At 42.7% G+C, this 23,381-nt stretch overlaps 1 protein-coding gene across 1 annotated transcript; it reads right to left on the minus strand.

The window, feature by feature from the left end:
• Nucleotides 1-4,067: 4,067 nt before the first annotated feature.
• BEST3 (bestrophin 3) lies at nt 4,068-21,310 on the minus strand. The gene is made up of 9 exons (XM_030479372.1): nt 21,159-21,310; nt 19,366-19,460; nt 18,577-18,810; nt 13,191-13,345; nt 12,393-12,470; nt 11,824-11,976; nt 8,819-8,899; nt 7,339-7,490; nt 4,068-4,974 (listed from the first exon to the last, which is right to left on the minus strand). The coding sequence occupies exons 1-9, from the start codon at nt 21,308-21,310 to the stop codon at nt 4,068-4,070; spliced, it is 2,007 nt and encodes a 668-aa protein (XP_030335232.1).
• Nucleotides 21,311-23,381: the final 2,071 nt, after the last annotated feature.

Genomic DNA, 23,381 nt, shown 5'->3' on the forward strand with positions numbered 1-23,381 from the left:
GCGCTGTTTCAGTTTCATTTTATGTTGTCTTACAGTGGTTCCCATGCCAGAGAGGAGGGGGAAGAAGGCATGCAGCAGAAATTGAAAATACAGGTTGCTCTGCAGCCTGGAGGGGAGAGATGGGATGTGTTGTGGTGTTGGGGCTGCTTGTGTCTCCCTAAAGCTGATAAATGCCTGCAGCCCCAGCCCTGCGCACCAGGCACCTCCCGGGCAGGGCTGTGGAGAGCTGGAGGCTGGCCCCACCGCAGTGTGGCTGGGGCAGAGGCTGGTGGCCCCGGGGGACTTGCTGCTGATGCCTGTCTGGATGCTTAGCACAGACCAAACACAACACCCATTACTGGCCTTGGCAGCGCTGGGGTCACAGCCCCTTAGATTTGAAGGTTTTAGTTGTAAAGCTCGGTAAGTATTATTAGAGCAAGATGGTTTGCCTGTAGGTATCTCTGAAATACTGATCCTGCCTTCCAGTATGAAATACTCTCTCTCTCCGGTACATGTTTTCAGGACTCCCTATTTGCAGTCACATTGTATTACACATTTGGCATCCTGGCTACCAACCTGTAGCAATGGTGACCTGCTGCCAGTTGTCTCTGCAGACAAGATGGAGCTGTATGAAGTTACCATGTATTTCAGGTCAGTCTTGTCTTGTTTCCCCTTTGTCCATGCCACTCTTAAAGAACAGAGTGACCATGAGCTAACTTACTGGTCTAGAAAACGTAATTTGTGTGGTTGTAAACCAAGACAAAGAAACATCCATAAAGCCTTATCACTCATTTAACAGCAGGGGGGTATTTTTGTTATCTCTACTATGCAGCAGACTTAATACTCTGGTATATTTCTGTTTCTCTAAAATATGTATATATTCCTCAAACATGAGCTTGCAGTCAGAGATCTGTTATTTATGATGGAAGATTTTAAAGGTGATGGGACATGTCCCTGCAGCTGGTTGGTCCTTACACCAACAACTCAGTTCTACGAATTCTAGCACAGAGCATGAACACACCCAAGAAATAGGTGTAAAGTCAGGCAGCGTGTGCAGGGACCAGCCCTCTCTTTGTTCTGATATCTCTCATCCTGCTCAAGATTAGCACCATGTGATGGGAGCAAGCTGCTGCTCTGACCTATTTGTCTATCCTGGCCCTATTCTATCCTCACTCTTCTCCAGCTTTGCCAGCTTCTGTAGGTCTGCCTCGCTGTTCCTGGCAGACACCAAGTTGACTTGCATGGGAGGTCAAACCTTCGCCAGAAGTGCTTCTTGACAGTTCGATACAGCCAAGATGACTGTGTTTCTCAAAGTGCTTTTATTCATGCAATAATTCGGCATTGTTTATACCAGCAAACATGAACTGTAAATTGTTGGGTTTGCTAAAATAGTCCATTTACCATGTTGAGGCAAATAAATAGTGTACTGAGAGACATGCCTAAGAGAGCACAGAATCCCAAAATCAGAGCCTGCAGACGTTTGCAAAAGTGGCATAACAGACTAAATGAGGAGATGAATTTTTTTCTGTTAAGTCATCCCAGCACTAGCTTCTCTGCAAGCAGCAAACAGAATATTACAGCTAACATGGAGCTGGTCCATTATGTGTGAAATGCTATTTGTGTAGCTCAGATTACGTTGTGGGATTTCAGAGCAGTCATTCCTAATTTAATATATGTCTACATGTCTAACAGGCACCTCCGTGGGACTTAACTGAAGCTTTTATCTTCCTAATGGCTACAGTGTGGCTACCCTTACCCTCCACTGAAGAATGAACACAGTTGCTGGGCCAGGGAGTGCTGGCAGAGGTAGCAGAATCATTGCTTATAAGATGCATATGCCCTGGTTGAAAGCAGCAGTGCATGTCCTAGGTAGCAGCAAGGCTGAGAAGAAGATGATGGAAGATAAGCAGAGCTAGACAACGTGTAGCTGAGATGGCTTCTTCAGGCTTAGCAGTGCCATCATGAAACATGCTGATGTCTGGGCTGGGGAGGATGAGCACTTTGCTCCAACACCTTAAGCCCTGGTGGAAGCTGAGGTGAGGGAAGAGAGTAAGGACATATAGCGGGACTGGACCCTCAGTGCAGATTTGTATTGGGCAGTTTATAGTTATCTCTGTTTTCTGGTTGAAATCCCCTTACAGAGAGAAGCACAGCTCCTCAAACTTATGTACTGAGAGGGCACAGCTAAATAACAGTCCAGACTTTCTCCACAGCCACTGAAACCTCTTCCTATACATGCACAGCTGGGAGGAGTATGGCCAAACTCCTCCGAAACCTGTATTGCTCTCCTGAATTTAACAAAATTCTGTAGAGGAGTGTTTCAGGCTCCCAGGGAGAGCAGCAGTTGCTTTTACTTTGTCTAGCTGTGTGACATGTGTAAAACATATCATTTATGCTTAAACTTTACCATTTGTTAAAGTTAAGCTCATTGGTAAATGGAGTTCCTTGACAGCTGCAGATGCAATTATATTGAGAAAATACTGAGTTGAAAAGTGTAGCTTTGGCTCAAAGAAAAAATAGAGAATAGGGAAGAAAGACTGAATGCTGGAAGAAAATCTTTTTTTCTCTGCTGATATAGAGAAGGGTAAACTGTGTATTTCCACCACTGTCACAGGCCACGGCAGGGACTCTTCTTCCCAGGGGAAAGTCAGCAGTCTGGGGCTCTGATGACTGAAAAGCTGGAGGATGCTGCCAGAAGCTGGTATTACCTAGTAACAGCCACCCAGAAAATCAGACTTCTAGGCTAAGGTGCTGTTTATTTCAATATCATTTCACTTTGTTGAGGTTCTCATTCTGTTGGTCAAACCTGACCATAGCAACTTGATTTGCCTGAGGACTCGGGGGGGTGGCAAGGGTCAGGTTGCACCAGAATGCCTTGCTGCAAAACTGTGATGAATCCTCACTGCTCAGCTGCTATCAGACACTGGCATCACCTCATCTCACAGTGTGGAGAAGTGCCTCTATACGTGCCTGTGAAATCTATGCTTGGCTTTTCTGCGCACCTGGAATTCCCATAATATGAGTTTAAACATCTCTTCCTAGATCTAAGTGTCCTCTGCTTCCTAAACTGACGGGGATACATGTGCTTTTGTCTAGTGTCTCTGAAGGATTTGAAAGGGTGACACTGCTCAGAGCATGTCTAATGCATACCAACAGGACCCAGTTCCCAGACTGAAGCAAAGCTGGAAGAAGTAGAAATGGGGGGGTGGTTGATATTTTTCTCCCACAAAGCCTACCCAGATGCAATAGCAGAGTCCTGCTCTATGTGACAGCCTTACTGGAAGGGCTCTTCACCTAAGCTGCTGGCCAGAGGAGCAGGCAGGTCTGTTCATTCCTTTCCCAGCTTCAGGGGTCCTGAAGACTCCCAGGAGCCACTGGTGCTGCCAGTTACTGTGGTAGAGACCCTGGTTTGTCATCTGAAGTGCAACTTTCTGAGCAAGACAGCTGGGTGGACAGGCTATCGTTCCATACAGGCCATACCACATGCTGGCTGCTGCAGCCCATCATTCCTGCATCTCCCCTCCCTCTGTTCCTCCTGGTCTCTGAGCTACATGGTCTCTCCCTTTTCTAGGGACACCATTTACTTGAATGCTCACTTGTGGGGGAATACTGGCCTCACGTTCTGGGCTGTGTTTGTGTAGATGTGGGTGAGAGCTAAAACCAAAGAGCTGCCACTGCTTTCAGGGCCTGCTTTGAAACTCCTTGTAGGATTGGTAGCTGAGAGGCCAAGTTGCTACCAGGAGGTTCAGAGAGGTGGCTTGGCCACCCCTGGAGCAGCATGAGCCATCTAATGCTGGCTCAGGTTTGGGTTAATGGAGAACATGTGTGATACATCTGGGCAGCATGAGAATGGGCTGGGGGAAAGGAGGCAGAGACCAATTTTTGCTAGCAGTCCTGAGCCATTTAGTTGTCTTCCTGGGATATTTACAGCTTTCCAGCTGAAGATCTTGGCAAGAGTGGAGTCCTAAACACAGTTACTCTTGCAGCTCTGTCACCTCTTGAGAGGGTGCCACAGTCCTGGCATCACCTGTGTGAGAACCACTTGCAAGAGAAAATGAGAAGTTCAGTCAAACCCAGAGGAAGCTTGTTCAGAGTTTTCTTTCACTCTTCTCATGAGAAAATTCTACTATGGCTGTTTCTTTACTATCCAGGTTTTCCCACAAGTGCTGCATCTCGAATGTCTCTGGAGCAGCAGCAGAAGTAACATTTTTTGCATCACTGGAGGTCCTTTGCTGTGACGATGTCTCAGAATCTGTTAAAGGTGGTGCAGTGCCAGCATTTGGAGTTATACTTTGACTATGGAAGCTTGGTAAACTCCATCGCTGAATGTTTCTCTCATGATCCGTTATGAAACCGGCTAAGTTACTAACATAGGGTTCATGTTTGGGCTCCCCTATCACAGTAGGAAGTGACTGATGCACCTCAGAGCCTGGGAAGTATGTAGTGATTTCTGGGGGGATAAAAGGATCATCCAGAAGACTCACGCTTGTCTCAGTTAGGCTCCTTTGGAGCTTCTCGTCTGGCATGCTTGCATTGCGCTCTGTTTGCGGGTCTGGTTTGCCCAGCACATCAGGTTCTTCCTCCTCGGCTTCAGAAATGATGACCTCAGGAACTGGCTTGTTTGTCTCAGATGAGGTGTCACTGTCACCAAACAGTGCCTCGTTTCTTGAGGTTTCAGTTATGGGTCCTAGGTCTCGGCTACTGTGAAGTCTGTTATTTCTGTCAAGTCCTTCATGTTTCTTCTTGAAGCTCGAGGTAGAGTATCTCCCTCTCGTGTGCATTTCCTGCAGGCGTCTGATGTGCCCCTTTTCATCTGCTGGGAAAAACACTGAGTTCTCACTTGTTTGCCGGCTGTAGCGCTGCTGTGCTGGAGGTGAAGGGCCCTCATGGACACTGAGAAATCTCTTGACCCTTCTCAGCACTGAACGTTGCCTTCGGTGTTTCTCCTCTTCCCAGGGCCACTCTTCCCCATAGAGGAATTCAGTATCAGCCAGCCTGCCAAATAAAACCAGTTAGAATGTGTTGCTTATATATAGAAAGTATGTGGTCTGCATGCACATATATCCTGCTGCCTCAGCAGGAAGATGTAGGAACCAAGGCCCTAGTGTGTCCCCCAAACAAGGGCAAGAAAGGGGTGAGGGTGCCAGGAAATAGTGCCTGTGCCTTTAGACCAGCCAGATCACACAGAAAGCTCTCCACATCCAAGTATCTCTTCTCTTGAGGACCAGGCTGGGAGGGCATCCAACAGGGCATCTGGCACTATTTCGTATTTGAGCTGCAGCCCTCTGTGGCAGCTCCACATGGTTAGGCTTGTGATTAGGGTGAGGGAAAGGGGAGAAAGAAACCCTGCTTGGTGCTGTAGATACTTTTTCAGGAGAATCCTTTGGGCAAAAAGAACAACAGTGAAAAAGCTACTCCTGGAAGCAACAGTGTGATGGTTTCAAAAGATGCTGGAATTACTCAGATGGCCAAATCTCACATACTTCTGGGGCACGACAGCGGGTCTGAAAGTCCTGCCTGTGCCTGGTACCCTTCTCCTGCCCAGCCTCAGTGGTTCATGAGAACAACTATTGCTGCATCTGTTGGGCAGTACACATTACGGACCCAGGGCATACCAGAGGACAAGCCAAACTGTCCCAGTTACCTGTCCTAAGGGTGAGGATGGCAAAGGGGCTCAGGCCAAACCCGAGGCAAGGAAAGCAGGGAGGCAACACTAACCCGGAGGGACAGAGGAACTTCATACAGAGTTTGTGAAGCTCACAGAGTCATGGAAGAGTTTGGATTGGAAGGGACCATTAACGGTCATCTAGTCCAACCCCCCTGCAATAAGCAGGGACACCTTCCACCAGACCAGGTTGCTCAGAGCCCCATCCGACCTGGTCTTGAACACTGCCAGGGATGGGGCATCTACCACCTCTCTAGGCAACTTGTTCCAGGTGTTGGCTTGAGGGGACTGGAAAAGACTTTAGGTTTTGGCTGAAGTTTTATATATTTCCTTTGGACTTGGATGAATCTTTAGACCTTGTTTTTGATGTCTGCATAAGAACTACCAATTTTTTTTTAGAGAGATGAACAGAGAAACAGTTCAGAGGAGAAAATAATTGATAAAAAAGTCCACACATCAGAGCTGTTTGCATTTCACAGGGGCTAACACGGAGCTATTTTTCATTCACTCCCTGCTTCATTTTTTGTGTGAAGTGCTTCTTATTAAAAAATTGTTCGGAGACTCAATAATGTTTCTTCTCTGCCACTTTTTTCCCCCTTGCAATTGGAGTAAAATAAATTACATTCTGTGAGTTTTTCTTCTTTACTTTTTACTCGCTTCTTTACTTTTGTTTTGGCCATTTTATAGGAAATGCATTCTGAAAAGGCTGTTTGCAATAAGAGGAATTCATATAAACCATTGTTCTTTGTAGTAGAATGCATGTAAAAATGGAAAAATAAGAGGGATAAAAATCAGAAAACACCAATTTCCAGGCCAAATAAAGCAAAAACTAAGCACATTTAATTTTGAGAAAGGCTGGAAAATTTTAGAGAAATGGAAAACTTCTTGAGATAAGTTTTAAAGTTAAAAAATGGCTACTATAAAGTTTTTTAAAAGGTTTTCAGATGAAAACATTTACTTGCCCTTGTATTTGTTCAGGCATGGTGGTATTTACACCTACTAACCTGTTCTATACTACAGTATGTCACAAGCGTTTAAACTCAACAGCTTTTAAGCTAACTGGCCTATCACTGATTTCTAATATAGATTCTGACAGCATGGGGCAGTCCTCTGTTGTCTGCATGTTTCTTTATAACGATGGTTCTTGTGTTGATCTCTGCAAATAACTCCTCTTCATTCCTTCACAAAATCTGACTGCTCCAACTTCCATGCCTAGATTATTAGTCAATGAAAAGTCGTATGTTTACAATAATTTCTTGTTTGTCTTCACAAAAGTCTGGGCTGATTTCAGCCATCATCTGCTACCTAAACAAGCACAGGAATAGCTAATTTGCTAACTGGGGGATGTATGAAGAAGTTGTAGTAAATAATTATTAAGAAAAGTCAGTTACCGTATTCAGGAGCCATCCTGTGCTCAAAGACTACCAAAAAACCCTCCCTGCAAACATACTCTATTTAGTAATTACACAATTTAAGCTATAGGTGCCAAGTTCCTATGAGCACATGGACCACCAGAGAAATCATCCCACCAACACCAGCCTGTCCACTCCCTCCTAACATCATTTCCCATTTTCACCTTCCCTGCTCACAGTATTGCCACAGCCTACAGCCCTACCCTGACTGTCCATCAATCAACACGGACTGTAGAGGTGGTGTTATTTCTGATGGCATTAAGAACCGTTAGTGCCACTCACCCCATTTCGATAGTTGATCCAAGAAATGAAGGAATACAGTAATCAGCAGCTGCTTTTGTGTAGGGTGGCCGGGCAGAGGAGTCATTCCAGTAAATATCTTTCTCCATCCTTGGTAAGTTCATGTGCATCTCGTCCACCGCCAGAAGTGAGACCTTAGATTTTTTTGGTATAAATCATGTCACTTTCAACATAGTACAGTATATGAAATAATCTACTCTGTGCTCCTTGGGTCAATATTTCTTTCAGAAACACTTGAAAGTAATCTGTGTGTGCTGGCCTGGGCACTGGGAAGAGACTCAGTATTATAAAATATACCCCCTACATCCTCCTATACTCATGAAAGCATAAATGTTATTGTAACTTGAGTCTTCTACACTGCAAAGATATTTGTGTCGGATCGAAGTCCTCAAGTGTGATGTAGATAAATGGACATGTGATCCTCCAGATGCTATGGAAAGTATGTGCTCCTTCAAATGTCCAGAGGTAGAGAAGCTTTCTGATAGGCTTTGCCCACATTTAAGACATTCAGAACCAAATATCGGGTCATCCTGTTTTAGGACATTCTAATACATTTTATACAAAGGGCTCTGAGGCACTATAGCACAAGCAGCCTGAAGTGGTGTTAAGCCGGAGAGCATCTCTGGCAGTGTGAAGGACTTTCCCACTCCTCTCTGTACCTGCATTGCTTGCTTTGCTTAATATGCTGGTTTTCTTGCCCTGCCCTTGCTTCCCCTGAACACCCGGGCTCTGCTTTGCAGTCTCAGTGGTCCCCAGCAGACGTGGGGTCCAACAGCAGCTCAAAGCTATGCTTGGCTCTACCTGCAAGAGGAGCAGCAGCTGCCAAAGGACCTCTTCATGTCTTTGGGCTCATCCAGACACACAGGGGCTGACAGAAAGGGGCTGTTTGGAAATGAGGAGTAGCTGCAATAAATCTGTACCCTGGCCATCTCATAGCTCCTGTCACTGAGGACATCGGCTCCTGTGTCCACCACAGATGCTGCCGTGGTGGCAGAATCACAACATAAATCATGATATGGGCCCTGCTTATTAGTTCAGGGCCCTGCTTGGTCTTTTTGGTATCTTCACTGCCATTTTTTTTAAGGCAGATTCATATACAATATTGTAATCTCTAGACATTCTGATTAGCAAAATGTGTCCTTAACTATGTGGGAGTAGATGGCTTTTGGATTTGCAGGATTGACCTACATTACATGTTTTTCCAGGCACAAAGTGAGCTTATAGTTTGAGGTCAGTTGTTTGCCTGTTTAGTCAGGCATCATAAATGTCAAATACCAAAACCAAGATGCATTAACTTGTCAAAACAAAATCTGTGGATCATAGCCATAGGTACTCCTTCAGGGAAAGAATTTGTTATGCTGACACTTGTTGCCCTTAGTTTGTGCCTCAGTATAAGAAATAGGATTAAATGTAATGATAACCTATGGTACAGTAAAGCTGGAAGTAGAAATACAACAGCAACCTGTAAATTCCTATCAATGCACCAGTTAGTTTCAAAATCATCATCATCTTCTCCAAATGGATTAATAAGTTGTTCAGCAACCTGAAAAGAAAATAAGACAGTGAATAGAGGTTGGCATGCCATGTCAGGACTGCTGAGAAAATAAGATTGGATTTTTCTCTCTTTCCCTGCCTGTCACTTCCAATCAAATCTTGAGCTCCCATATGATGGTTTTGCTAGCCTAGTGAAGGAACAGCTTGCTTTCCCTATAGATTCATACTTCCATGCCTCGTTGGTGCTGTCAATCATAAATGTCAGTGCTGGCCTGCTGGGAATTGAGACACGTCTGGGCCACAGTAATTCTCACATAAGATAGTCATTACATCTCCTTACTGTTGACTTTGGCTGATTTAAATGAATGGCTAGGCAGCTAGAGACTCTGTTACTGCATTATGGTATACAGTACTCCACCAGCCCATTCGCTCAGTATTCCTAAGACCTGCAGCTGGAATCTGCTGGAGGGACCACAGCTCGTCTCTCCAGCTCAGCCCTCAGCTGCTGCTTCTTTATCGGGGATGATGCTGATGGCATCCCTCTGAACCTTTCAGGAAAAGCAGTCCACCAAAAGACTCAAGTGGATGCTATGCATCATGCTAGCTAAAGCCAAGGAAGAATCTGAGTTTGTTCCTGCTGGTTTCGGTTTCTGCACTCGAAGTGATTAAAATTGCAGGGGAGAAGCCCATCCTGTGGAGGAGACAACCAAGCAGTGAGCTCTAGCACCTTTGTGGTGAGGTGCCTTAGTATGGGAACTAGGATGGGAAAGAAAACCTCTCTGGCTGCCCATAGCTTTATCCAGTCCTGTCCCCTCTCCCCCACAAGGATTAGATAAAAGGAAAACCAACAGACACTGCCCCCCATCCCTATGATCACCAAAATATATTGTGGGGAGAAAACTTACAGCTGCTGGGGGAGAAAAAATAAGATGATATAGGAAAAACTGAAAAAGAAAAAGTTTTAGGGAATTCAGACTGCTTCTCTATTTCTCAGTTCATTGGTACGCTGAGGTTAAATATCCTCTCCCCTTCATGCTTTTCTCCTTCTGTTTGTCCTTTTAAGCCTCAGTTTTGAAGCCAATCACATTCCTGCTGACCCTCCCAAGCCTTCCTGGTGGCCACCAGGGCCAGGCACAGGAGCAGTGGCCAAGTCCTCAGTTTAACTTGGGTATGGGTAAATCGACTGTATGACTGAGCAGTCCTGGTCATGAACCTCGCAATGGATGACTATGATCTAAATAACTTATAATAGTAAGGGAGTCACTCCCTGGTTATTTATTCCCATGTGCCTCTATGTTGCACCAGTGAGTAAGCACCTGCTGACTCTGCTAGGTCACCACTTCCCAGGCCAGCAGTGGAAGATGTCAAATGAACCACCAAGCAGACTAACATAACAGAAACAGCCCAAAATCAGGAGGAATGAAAAGGAGACAGGGGACACCTCTGCTTGCACTCATTGGCCTGGCGCATGGCATTAGATTTTGGGCATAGCTATGGAAGTGCTGCAATAACAATTAGCCAGAATGCAGACTGTGTTTGCGGGGGATCACCACTCAAAAATCCACTGCAAAAACTGTCACGTGAGCTAAAAGAAGTGAGCAGGGCTGGGACAGAGGAAACAGCAGTGGTGGCCTTTTGCTGTGGTCCTGGCATGTGAGACATGACTTTACTCTCAGGAAAGGAATGTAGTGATGGACAACTAAGCCCTGTATTCGGACAGTCCGTCTATACCTGTAATGAAAATGGAGATTTAGAAGTGTCTCACATGGTGGGAAACTTTGCCCCTGTACTGTAGGTATAACAAACCAGGCCTGAGGCCAAGGCATGAGCTCATTTTAGCCATAATTTCTGAGAAATTGCAGAGTTACTGGAAGTCAATAGCCTGAGGCTCTTTCTGCAGCCTGGCAGCCAAAGCCCAACACACTCAGCAGGAAACTGACTGTAACCTTCAAGACAGAAATATCCTGACTCGGGAGCTCTGCAGGTTTCAACAAACCTCCGGTCCAAGGGAGTGCTGCCGATAATACATTTGCTTTTAAAAACTGCTTCTCCTTTTCATTTCCTAACGCAGAAGATTCTTCAGTTACAATGGCATCTTGTACCTGCTATAGGCAGGACTTGGCTGGTAGCCTTGAGCCGATCTGAAAGAGATGCTGCTAATGCCTTGGGTGCTGCTGAAGGTGAAACCATTCATCCTTCAAGAGCACCAGCAGGATGGTCAAGATGAACAGCGTAAGAGTTTTGTAAACAGTAAATCCCTGGACAACACTGCCTAGAACAATGTGCTGCCCCTGCCGCATCAGCCTCCCTTCCTCTCTCTCATGATCCCCCCAAGGCTGGTCCCTATGTGGCAAACCCCTTTCCCCATGAGTTCCTAGGACACAGGGCTAGAGGAGCTTGCCCTGCAGACACTTTACTTTTCCCTGCAATCGACAGCTTGGTGTGCTGCTTTCTGTACTCTGCCCTTTGAAGTTGGGAAGGGGGCTCTAAAAGTGACCAATTTTGCTGAATTTATATTCTAACAGAAAAGTTAGCTCTAAGTCTCCAGCCATGATTAATAACTCCAAAAGGAAATCTCTATGCGCATAAACCCTAATGCACCGATTTGCTTTTCATTTGAAACTTTTCTCCAGCTAGTCTACCTTGATAGTCACTGCAGAGGCAAGAACTGCCATGAGGTATGTGCCTTAATTACTCAACTATGAGATTGATGGTGATATGTTAACCAGGCAGGCATCAATGGGTTGATGGGTAGCATTCAATTCCTTCTATAACTCCTTTTTAATGAACATTTTTATGCGGTAGGGTTGTAGCCAATATTGGCTGCTACTGTTTGATAGCCCTCTGGAACTGGAGGCCTTTAATTGCCTGCATCTGATTAAGTTAACAGCAGATACTAAAGGCTGGCTTTGAGCAAAAGAAAGTATGATTCAATCCCTTTCAGCCCATGACCTTTCTGGAAAGCTAGTTTACCTTGAGCCATCCTGCGTAGAAGAAGAACTGTAACAGCGTGAAGATTGGAATGTAAAGATCTAAGTCATGTCCCTGATACCCTTGGTCAGTATCCAAAAATTGGCGCCCTATCAGGCAGGCAAAGAAAAAAGTATAGACTGCGAGAGTAACAACCTGCAAAGAACGAAACTTCATTGAAATAATGCAATAATACAATCTTATGCATAAAGCAACACATACCCAAAGGCTTCTGACTGCCTTTGGCCATATAATTTACAAATCTCTACGGAGGTATTATGAATAGAGGGGTCACAGGAATAATTATGGCCAGGCAGAAGACCCAGGAAACATAAAAACACTTCAGTGCTTCCCTTGTCTCTCCCAGTTTATGCAAGGTCTTCAAAACATCTCTGCATTAAATATGACTGTTAAATATGACTTAAATAGTCAGTGAGGCCTTTGTGATCCTGTGGGCGTCAATGAGTGTTCAATAGCTCGGAGACTCTAGTCGAGTCTATGGATATTTTTCACCAAACTCCCCTTTTATAGAAATGGTGTTTGGAATTTTGTAAAGGATAAGAGCTCAGTACCTGGGTATAGACCAGTGGAATTCCAACCCAGTCATAACCAAACAAAAGACTACACCAAGACCGGTACTTATTCATCTCCTAAAAGGACAAAAAAAAAAAAAAAGAAAGAATAAAAGAAAAAATAACCCCCAAGAAATTAAAATAGCATGGGGTTCAATTCTAAATTATAAATATTTTGTTACAATTCATTTTTGCACATATAAAAAGTCAAAGAGATATGAAAGTTTAGTATATAGAAATTGTTACCATAATTATATCCAGCACCCCATTGTCACGTTTGAATATTCACTTGGTTTATGGAGTTGGAATGCTTAGTATATTACGTATTTCTTCACAAATTATCTTTCATTTCTGTCTTATCTACAGTTTAGTGATACATGAAAGAGAATATATTATATCATAAAAAGCATGTCTGACCACTTAATGAAATATTCAGGGAGACTATCTTCCCTGAAATTGATATTAAAATCTTCCAAATGTCACATTATTCTCTTTTTTTTTTTTTCTGCCTGCAGCGATGGAACAAGTATGAATTTACAGTGATGTTACAATAATTTTTTACTCATCACTTTGTTGCTTTAGTTAATACCTTCTCAGACATATAAATACAATCCCAGCGAACTGCTGCTGTGTGTGCTTGAGCATACGTCCGTACACAGAGACAAGTGGTATAAATCCTGAATAAGATTGCTTAGATGACACTGGAAAGCTGTGCACACTAAATCAAATTATGGAAGTGAAAAGCTACCACATAGCAATTTCAGATCAGTTTTCTGTAGATTTACCTTTTCTACTTACGTTCATTAGTGTCTGCAGATCTACACTGTCTCGAATTCTCCCCTCTTTTCGTGCCTTTGATGCCAAATTCCCAAACCAGACAAATGGAACCCAGTATTTCAGGTGGGGAGACTTCAGGTCATCAAAAATTTTTCTTTCATATCTTGTCATAAAACCTGTTTAGCCAACAAAAAACAAAACCAAAGACTTCATTTATTCTGTGCTTTCAGTGCTACTGATACTATAAATTTTTAATATGTTTGAGTCTGTTTATGTGATATTTGCATAGAACTATGCTAAATGCTATTTGTAATTCCAACTAAGTAGTCTTCTCTTTTTTTTTTTTTTTGAGTTTTTTGCTAGGATAGATCTTGCCTGAAACAACTTCTTTTGCAATAACTACCTGTTACTTTTCAGCAATGATGGCTTTAGGCAGCATCTCCACATATGTTGTAAGGGCACTTATGTGACCTTCTGATTCTGGTATTTTTTTGGTAAATCTGCAAAGCAGTGAGCAAGCAACAAAGGATACAAGTGCATGCATGAAACAGAGCTCAACAGAGACTGTGTTTTCTGCCAGCAAAACGGTTCCCTGCCAGATTGCGTTTCATGTTTTCTTTGGGGTTATGAAGGCGTGCAAAGAGATGGAAAGGGAACCATGCACAGAAGTCCTGCTGCTAGCGGAACACCGGGCCAGGCGACATGCTGTGGGGCTGCTGGCTGAAGCTGCTCTCTGCCTGGCAATTTGCCTCGCTGGGGTGCTGGGAAGGTATTATGTTTCCTGAAGAGTTCCCTGGCCTTGTGAAGCCCTGCTTCCCCCTGCTGCAAGCAAGCCCAAGGTCAGATGGCAGGGGAGCCAGGGCTGTGCATGACAGCACCTGCATCAGACCAGGTCACTGCCTGGGACTGGCAAGAGAGCAGCTGGGTTTTGGAGCAACAACTCTACCCCCTTGGGTAAGAAAGATCTGCTCTGCTGTTTTCCTTCCAGCCAGCCTGTGAGGAAAACAACCTCAGAAAAACCAAAAGGATCAACTTCACATTTTCTTATATCCAAATCCTGGATTTTCTGGGATTGAAACAATCTTCAGGTTTGGAGAATCTTATTTTTTTGCTCAGGTGTGTGTCACCTACCAAGGTGGATATAAGGCTGCTTCTGTTTTGCTGACATTAGCTCCAAACCAGGACAAAGTTAGTAACATGACAGCCCCAAAATAAGTGCTCAGCCAATCAATTACAAATCTGAGTGCTGAAAATTCAATAAGGGAGTTCAGAGTAGATAGGATCTTTTTCTTGTCTTCAACTAGTAACTAAGAACTGGCTCATTGTTGCTAACATTGCTAATAATACATGAAGCAGAAAAAAAAATACAGAAACTCAGTTGTGTTTTGTATAAATATGTGAATAAGGTAAAAGGAGATTTGTGAAACACAGCAACCTTCATAGATATTCTGTTGTCGAGAAAAATGCCACTGTTTTACAGTTGCAACAATTCAACAGGGGAGGTATGAAATACTGCAACTACTGAAAAGGAACACAAGGACAGGACAGAAAATTCCGTGGAAGAATAGAAGTTCAGCAACAAGACACAGTCCTCCTGCAGTATCATGGAATTTGAGAAAGATCTCTGGTCAGTTTGCAGCCAGCTCTCATAATCAAGTCTACAGAAATAACCAGGCAACCAGAAAAATTGACCTGCTAGTCATGGCTCCTGACTCCTAAAAGTCAGTCTTTCAGGCTGCCTTTGATATTTGGATGGCCAGCCTGCTCATTATGGGACAGGAAAAATGTTTCTAACAGGCTGAGACAGAGAGGATATCAGAAAATTGACAGTCTGGAGTAAACACTGGATGCAAGTCACTTGAGAGGCTCTGGGAAGTCATTATCTGGAAGGACGCAGCCTGAGGAGGTCATGAAGAACAGCAAAGGCACAAGGATCAGTTCAACTCTCCACTGTTAAATGGGTATCTTTTTGGTCAGAAAAGTTCAACGAAGCTGTGTTCTTAGAATCATAGAATGGTTTGGGTTGGAAAGGACCTTAAGATCATCTAGTTCCAACCCCCCTGCCATGGGCAGGGATGCCTCATACTAGACCGTGTCACCCAAGGCTCTGTCCAACCTGGCCTTGAACACTGCCAGGGATGGAGCATTCACAACTTCCTTGGGCAACCCATTCCAGTGCCTCACCACCCTCACAGTAAAGAACTTTTTCCTTATATCTAACCTGAACTTTCCCTGTTTAAGTTTAAGCCCATTGCCCCTTGTGCTGTCACTACAGTCCCTGATGAAGAGTCCCTCTCTGGTATCCTTGTAGGCCTCTTTCACTGGAAAGCTGCTATGAGGTCTCCACGCAGCTTTCTCTTCTCCAGGCTGAACAGCCCCAACTTTCTCAGCCTGTCTTCATACAGGAGGTGCTCCAGCTGCCTGATCATCCTTGTGGCCCTCCTCTGGACTTGCTCCAACAGCTTCATGTCCTTCTTATGTTGAGGACACCAGAACTGCACACAGTACTCCAAGTGGGGTCTCATGAGAGCAGAGCAGGTTATGGCAATACAAACGACATGCAGTTCAGAGCCGCTTGCTGTTACTGCAGCAAGTAGATACAAGTTTAACTCTCTGCTTCTGTGTTATGTGAGAAAGAGTTAATTTAGGTACTTCCTTCCAGTAGAGGGTTTGGGACTCCAGACTTCAGCCTTCTGTAGGTATTCATGTCACTGAGCTCATACCTCATGTTTCTCTTCAGCATTTCCTCGCAGCTGTTTTGGGCTGCTCTCCTCATTTGTTGACTCATTACTTGTGTTTTTTAAGACTTGTGTTCTTGAGCATCCAACTTCCCCCTCGTACTTTGTGGCCAACAGTATTGATATGCTTACAACTGCTGCTAGGCATTTGACGCTTATGGCATACGTGCTGCAGCACTCGGCATCATAATGTCATGAATCTACATGCATCTACTTCCTACAGCTGCATAAAGCATGCTAAAAACGAAAAAAAGGTTCAGAAAGAGTTAGAAGATCCTCCACACCAGACACTGAAGACTGTGTCTTGTAGGGAGAGACTACAGATGGTGAAGTTCCTAAGTTTATTCAATCCTTTATGCATTCTGTTAACAGGTGACTATTGAGAGAAAAATTATGTTTTCACCTAATTAGAAAAATAACAACCCATACACATTCCAAAATCCAGTAATTAGAAGATGACCCTGTGCAAGTTCAGACTGGAATAAAATGCCACTTTTCAACAGCGAGTTCACCATTGTGAATGTCAGTTCACCTAGGATGTGGTGTAGTCTCCAGTATATCCGGATGAATTTTAGATCAGGGCTGGTTATATTCCTTAGAAGGTATTATAGTCAATCAGAAACTCCAACATGACAAAGGATGTTACTAGTAAGCTTTTATGCCTTGTGTTATGGATGAGTCAGACCAGATTATCATGATACTGTTCTCAGATTTAAAATCTATGAATTTAAGCAGTTCATTTGCCTGAAAAGAGAAATGTGTAACAATAGTTATACTGTGCAGTTTCTCAGCTTGATAGAGAAATGTAAAATCGGCACAAGTTGTTGCAATGATGACTGTGCTGCAAGTATCAGATTTCTGCTGCTCACGTTCATACTAAATGCTGCTTCTCCCATCCAGTCTCATATGTAATGCCACAGGGAGCTAGGGAGGGATAATTGCAGAGTACTGTCTTAATCACTGGATGTTAATGAAGCAAAATATTACTCTCAAGTGCTCAGTACTGCATCAACAAAAATTATGTGCCAATATGTATTAAAATCCTACAGAACAAGCACTGAAATCCATGGAGCTGACTATACTATCAATACTTCTTTATCCATTTATAGAATATTTTCCACTGTTAAAAAAAACAACCACCAACAACGAAACTTGTTTTCCAGGTCTACAATTTTGTACAAACACTGCGACATTTTGTCTCTTTTGGAACAGATTGTCTTTAGGCAATAGGGAGGCAGAGCTGGATTAGCCTGCTGGAAATGTTGTAATTTCTCCAGTGTGTACTAGAAGCAGATTGCTGGGGAGAGTGACAGAAGCTTCCCTGACCTCTCACCACTCAGGTAAACAGTTTTGTTTGAAAAACACAAGGAGAGAACTTCAAAATCCAATGAATCCAACATAAATGACTTCTTTTTTTCCCAGTAAGATCAGTGCATTCTGCTGGATTTTTTGTTAATATCCAAGCTTCTCACACATATGTCAAATGTGGATATGTATATTACACACTGCATATTTTAACTTGCTACAATTTGCTTATAATCTCTGCCAAAGGAATATTTTAAGAAAGGCAAGGGGACATTCAGTAAGGACAGTATGACTTCTCCTGTTTTAGAATATATCTCCATTTCTCTGCACTGGCATTCTATCTCTGATGCTGACCATGGGAAACCGATGGCATGGCATCACACCTTGCCTTTAAATACTCATCAGTCAGACCTTCATAGGCAAGCAGTCTTGCACGATTGAACTCTCTTTCCCAGCATCACACTTACCATGTTATCAAAACCAATTAGAAAATAGACATGCTTAATACTTAGTATATTTATCCCTGAAAAACTAAATTTAAAGTGAGATTGTAAATATAAAGGAAAAACCCTTGGGGTTTGTTTTGGGTTTTGGTTTTTGTTTTTTGTTTTTAAGTATTAAATAATTATGTGCAATCTACTTAAAATGCAATCTACTTAAAATAATTGAGATAAAGCTGTAACTTGTGAAGAGCCTACAGGGATCAGTCTCTGATACACGAGACAAGGTTGTATCCTAGGCATCGAGGCAATTGCCATATGTCAATCACCATTCCTACTGCATCATATGTATTGCAACTACATTATTTTTCATGTTTTGGGGAATGTTGTAGCGATGCTCAATGAATCTGTGCGTTTGTGGCAGGCCTGTTGCCTCTGTGATGCTGAAAACAGATCCAGATAAGTTTCCAACTCATTTTGATTTCTATAGTGTCACTGAATGAAGACTTTAAGAGCATTAAAGCTGCACACGTAAGGCACATCATTTAATCCACTGACAAAAACGTGGTAGCTTTGACATAGAATCATAGGTTGGAAAAGATCTTCAAGATCACTAGATCTTAAAGACCTTTAAGACCTTTAAGCGTTTAAGGCCAGGTTAGACAGAGCTTTAAGCAACCTGGTCTAGTGGAAGGTGTCCCTGCCTGTGGCAGAGAAGTTGGAACTAGATGATCTTTCAGGTCCCTTCCGACCCAAACCATTCTATGATTCAATGAGTCTATGAGTCCAGCTATAAAAGACATGGTTTAGTATGAGGCACACATGGGGCCAAAGAGGGAAAAAAAATTAGTCCAGCTCCTTCCCTCCTTGCGCCTCCACCTCTGATGTAAAGGAAAGAAATGAGGGGGAGAAGGACTCCTGTACCTGCTCCTACCACATGGTCCATGGTAGGGAACCTTTTGTACACAGCTGTGCTCACGGAGCGAAAGATCAGCAGAGATGTTAAATTCACGTAACGCATGAGAGTCCTCCTTAACAAGCGCCCATATTCATCTCTGCCCTGGACACAGCTAGAGATGAGGAACATCAGACGATCTGGCCATGGCAAGTTCACAAACTGGTTCCACCAGCGATTCACCACCAAAGTAACATAGAAACCTGGGAGTTAGAAGGAAAAAAAAGTGCAGTGCGTATTAGGATTTTTGTTTAGGTCATTTTGATTTAGTTTGCAGAGTGTTATTCACATCACTAAGCTGCTACATTTCCCAGAATAAATGCAGTAAGTCACATCAAAACCCATGATGGAATCAACGCTCATTATTTAATAGACACTGCAACTTAATGGCCCATTCCAGCTGAGATTCTCATACTCATTAACTTCCAAATTTCCTCTTCTGTAGTAAACCTTGAGTGCATTTAGTGCTTTGATAGATTGGGCACAATGTATCAGTGTTAGTGGGCACCAAATATATACATATGCATACGTGCAGAAATTTTGCTCTTATGTTGGTATACTTCGAACATGAGTATAAATGTTGATGTGAAAAAAGCAACTTGAATTTAAGGAGATCTGTTTGAAGCTGATGATTTCATTGTGAACCTCTAACCTCCCATATGCCCCTCAGCTCTGAAACGCTTCCATGCACAGACATTCACAAAATGCCTGAACAGAGATAGCGCTGGAGAATGATTTCACATGTAACCGGTACTTACCAAGCACAAAAGTTACCGGGATTTGTTCAGCATATTTGTCACAGTAAATTGATAATTTTTCAAAGAACCGTTTTTGGCTACCTGTAAGAAAAAATCTGCAGCAAGAATAAAATGTATCTGTCCTTTCATAATATTCTGGCACTAGCTACAAAGTGCAAATAGGTATAAATAATCAGGTATGCACAATCAGGAGCAACCTTGGCTAATGTCTTCAAAGGAATTCTTAAAGGTAAAGTCCTTAATACTTTTGGCATGTAATACAGAAGCTGGAGGAGAAGACAGTATTATTCCCTGGTCTCTGCAGTTTTCTCATGACTAATTTGACTGGCAGTACTGATTAGGATCACTATGCCTGGAGAATTAGTTTGCTGTCTCATAGGGACCAATGATGATAGCAAGTCTGTAAGGTCTGTAAGAGAGCTTATCCTCCTTTTTCAGAGGGCTACTTATGGTCAGACCTGGTTGAACTGCAAAAGGTTACCAATCTCCAACTGCTCTCATTTGGAAATGTTATGTTTTTGCAGTAGCTTTTTTATTCTTACTCCTACTAAATTTTTCTCTTCCACAAGACTAAAACCACAACTACTGTACTTATTTTGCAGTGAGGAAAATATTCACGAGATGAGAGATAATGAGTGGAGTATGGCAGCTTCTGCCCCTGGGAAAAAGATGTCTAATGAAATACAACAATCTCAAATATAACTTTTTTTTAAATTATTTTTATAGATGAGTATTGCATTTATCCTTTGATTTTATATAAAAGCAACACATGATAAATATTTGGTGGGGTTTACTTACAATTGTGCAATAAAACCTGGAGAACATATAGAAAGCTTTCCATGGTATATTTATCTTGGTCTTTAATTGCCAATTTTCGGTAAAACTAGATTAATTTAAATACATTTGAGACTCCTGTGTTTCTTCACGTGTTAATGATGTATTTTTCTTTCTGAGTTTACAGGTATAGAACATTTTGCAAAATTAGTGATTAATCACACACAAACTGAAGCTCATTTTCTCCTTGCTTCACTTTGCTTGAGCAAACGCCGAGGTCTAATTACAGATCAAGGCAAGAGCTGAATCGTGATTTTGATACTTCTGTGTGGTGTACTTCATCAATTAAAAGTTTCACTGCACTAATTGATGCAACTGCATCTGTCATACAAGTGTTTAATTCACACCTTGGTGGAAGAAGCAGCTCTCCTAATGTGACCCTCCCAGGTCCTGGGTGACACAAAGCTAACAACCATGTCTGGTTTCCATGAAGTTTTGCTTGGCTTTCTGCAAGCTTAAAAATAAAGTTTGCGTGCCACCCTAGCTTTAAGCAAAACTTTTCTTCTCCTGACTACATAACCTGGCTCTCAAATTATTACCTTTCAAGGTTGTTAAGGAAATTACCACTGAGCAACTGAAGACACAGTTCTGCAATTAGAACGAAAAGTCTATATGATAAGCAGAGAGGCACACTCGCTGCTGCCAACTCAACATCAGAATGATAAAAGCTATATAACATAGGCTAGCTATGGGTGTTTATTTAGCCTAACTTCAGCAGGAGGGTTGCTCAACACTGGGCTGAAAGTAGAATCAGCTGGATACAATAGAAAGCATTTTATTTGTATCCTACATGCTTTCTCTGGAACATTAAAGTAAACATGGAAAGAGCACATTAGAAAAGGTGCAAGGAAAAGACAATAACTATGTTGTAACCTCCCCCCATCATTCATCAGCCTAACACTATGAAGTGTGAAACTTCAGTATAACATTTAATGATATGTGAATTGGAAAGAGTGTACCTGTATAATACACTTATCGCTGTGTAAAGAGTAGCAAAAACAATAAATTCTCTGTACAGCAATTTGTAGATGCTGCCTTTCCACTTTAGGAGTAATCTGTGAAATCCAAAGAAAGTGGCATTTGCTACTTTGCTGGAATAAGTGACTGTCATCGTCTTGGCAGGCTGAGCCTAGAAACAGTAGAAGAGAAGCAGGAAACCAACAACATTTTAGACAGCAGATTCTAACCTGAATGCACCCCTGTACAGATAGAAACATAGATACACACACACATATATGCATATAATAATATAGGTATACATTAATACATGCTGTATGTATTTATATATATAGAAAGACAGAGAAAAATAAAAATCTTGCAGTTACAAGCCCCTTTGGGACCTGCAGATTGACTGATGCAAGGCTGTATTTGGGCTTTACCTCAAAGACCACCCAAAAGCACCAGCTAGCACTAAATGTGGCCATCTGCTGGGGGGGCAGTGGTGAGGAGACGTTACACCTCTGAAACCTCTGCTTACTCTCAGTTTGCTCCAGTCTGGTGTGAGGAAAGAAAAGAAAGTAAATTTCCTTGAAATTATTTTCAAAACTTCTCAGCTTCTCAGCAGGAGAAGTAAAGCTGAATTCCGCAAATACACCTTCCTCCCCAGCCAGTATTTTTAGCTAGCTTTGGTAATTTTACTCATCTAAAACCAAATGAGATTTGGACACTGCCTCTTTCATTAATGGTTACGACAGCAGCTGAGATCAGCTAGGGAACCCTGTTATTTCTTAGCTTGGCAGCTAGACATACTCATCAAAACTTCAGTATTGCACTACCATGCAAAAAAAGCCATAGGTTTGCTCAGGTAGGCAGCATGTGACACGGTGTAATTAAAGCACTAAAAGTATATAGGTAAATATTTTATGCTGAGTTTGTTCCTTACTTACCCAGGGTAGGGAGATGCTACAGGAACTTTCATGTGCGTACACAAACCCCCCCAAACAAACTATCTCCAAATGTGGATGAAAGCAGTTTTGTACAGCATGGGAGAAAGGGAGTAACAAAGACAAGACAAAGCCTCAAGGTAGTTGTGTATCTTAAGTAAGATTCTTGTCTATATTTTCTTGATGCCACTGTAGGTCATTTACTCTCAGAAAAAATAATTTGAACTACTAGTTAATAGATGGCTTGATGGTATTCTATGCAACGTGGCTGTGTCTCTGATGCAGAGCATGAAGTAAGCCATTAAAATTCAGCTGTAAAAGTGCCACTTTTTCTTTCAGTCACCAGGGGAATTAGCAGGGAAAAGACACCATAAGCCTTCTATTGCTGACAGACTGTCTCTTCTCCTCTGCGGAACGGCTGCTCGAGGTTTGCCAGCGTGGGCTTAGAGATTTTTTTGGTGTTATTTGGTTTTTTTAAGATGCATGGGGTTTATTCTTTAGCATCCAAATGATAGTTTTCCTTTTTCTGAGACTTGGCACAGGCCTTTAAATTTTTTGTTCTTGTTGTTGAACTCCATAAAGTTCAGGAGCCAAACTGGCTGACTGGCATGCAGAAATGCAGTCCTCTCTGCTAAAAAGCCTGTGGTCAGGATGAAACTCTGAAGAAAATGGAAACAGAGATTTCCATTCCCCAGCAGAAATGAGGCATTATAAACAATGGCAGAAATCTGTGACTGGGCTATAGTGGAGGAATGGGGTAAAAAAATAGTCTTAACGATACACTGAGTTCTCTTGAAAGTATATGAGGCTTTAGTCCTTGCCCTTGCCCTGTGCCCATTAATGCTGGGGAGTATGTCTATTCAAGCCATAACATCAAAAAATGTGTCTCTATCTCCCCACTAATATCTAATCTGTAATGGAAACCTCCAGTGGGACTATCCACATGTAGGACTTAGATCTAAAAATGATATCCGATAATGTGAGGGCTTATAGGCTGGCAGGAACCCAGACCCCCAGGGTAACACAATGCAATGATTAGAAGCTAAAGTTAGGCAAATGCAGTCTGAAGTAAAATATAAATTACTAACTGTGGGGGCAACAAAGTATTGGAACAGGGGACTGAATAGACACCCTGTGGTTTAGGATCTTTAAGATGAGAGCAGATAGTTGGACAAAATATGCCCTTCAGGAAGAATTCACATAGCTGGGACATACAGGACTGAGTGTGTGTGGGGCTGAGTGTGTGTCTGGTATCTGGGCGCCTGTGAAACTTTCTGTCCAGTCCCTTTTGTTGTGGGC

Source organism: Strigops habroptila, chromosome 3 (assembly GCF_004027225.2).
Source record: "Strigops habroptila isolate Jane chromosome 3, bStrHab1.2.pri, whole genome shotgun sequence".
Classification (NCBI taxonomy): domain Eukaryota; kingdom Metazoa; phylum Chordata; class Aves; order Psittaciformes; family Psittacidae; genus Strigops; species Strigops habroptila.

Bases quoted from the DNA above. Each gene is read 5' to 3' on its own strand.
- BEST3 (XM_030479372.1), bottom strand. From the start codon at position 21,310: ATGACAGTCACTTATTCCAGCAAAGTAGCAAATGCCACTTTCTTTGGA. The intron at 13,346-18,576 runs GTACAGGAGTCC...TTGGCTAAACAG, and splicing joins GGACCATGTGGTAGGAGCAG to GTTTTATGACAAGATATGAA. The intron at 4,975-7,338 runs GTGAGTGGCACT...TTTATTTGGCAG, and splicing joins GGATCAACTATCGAAATGGG to GCTGGCTGATACTGAATTCC.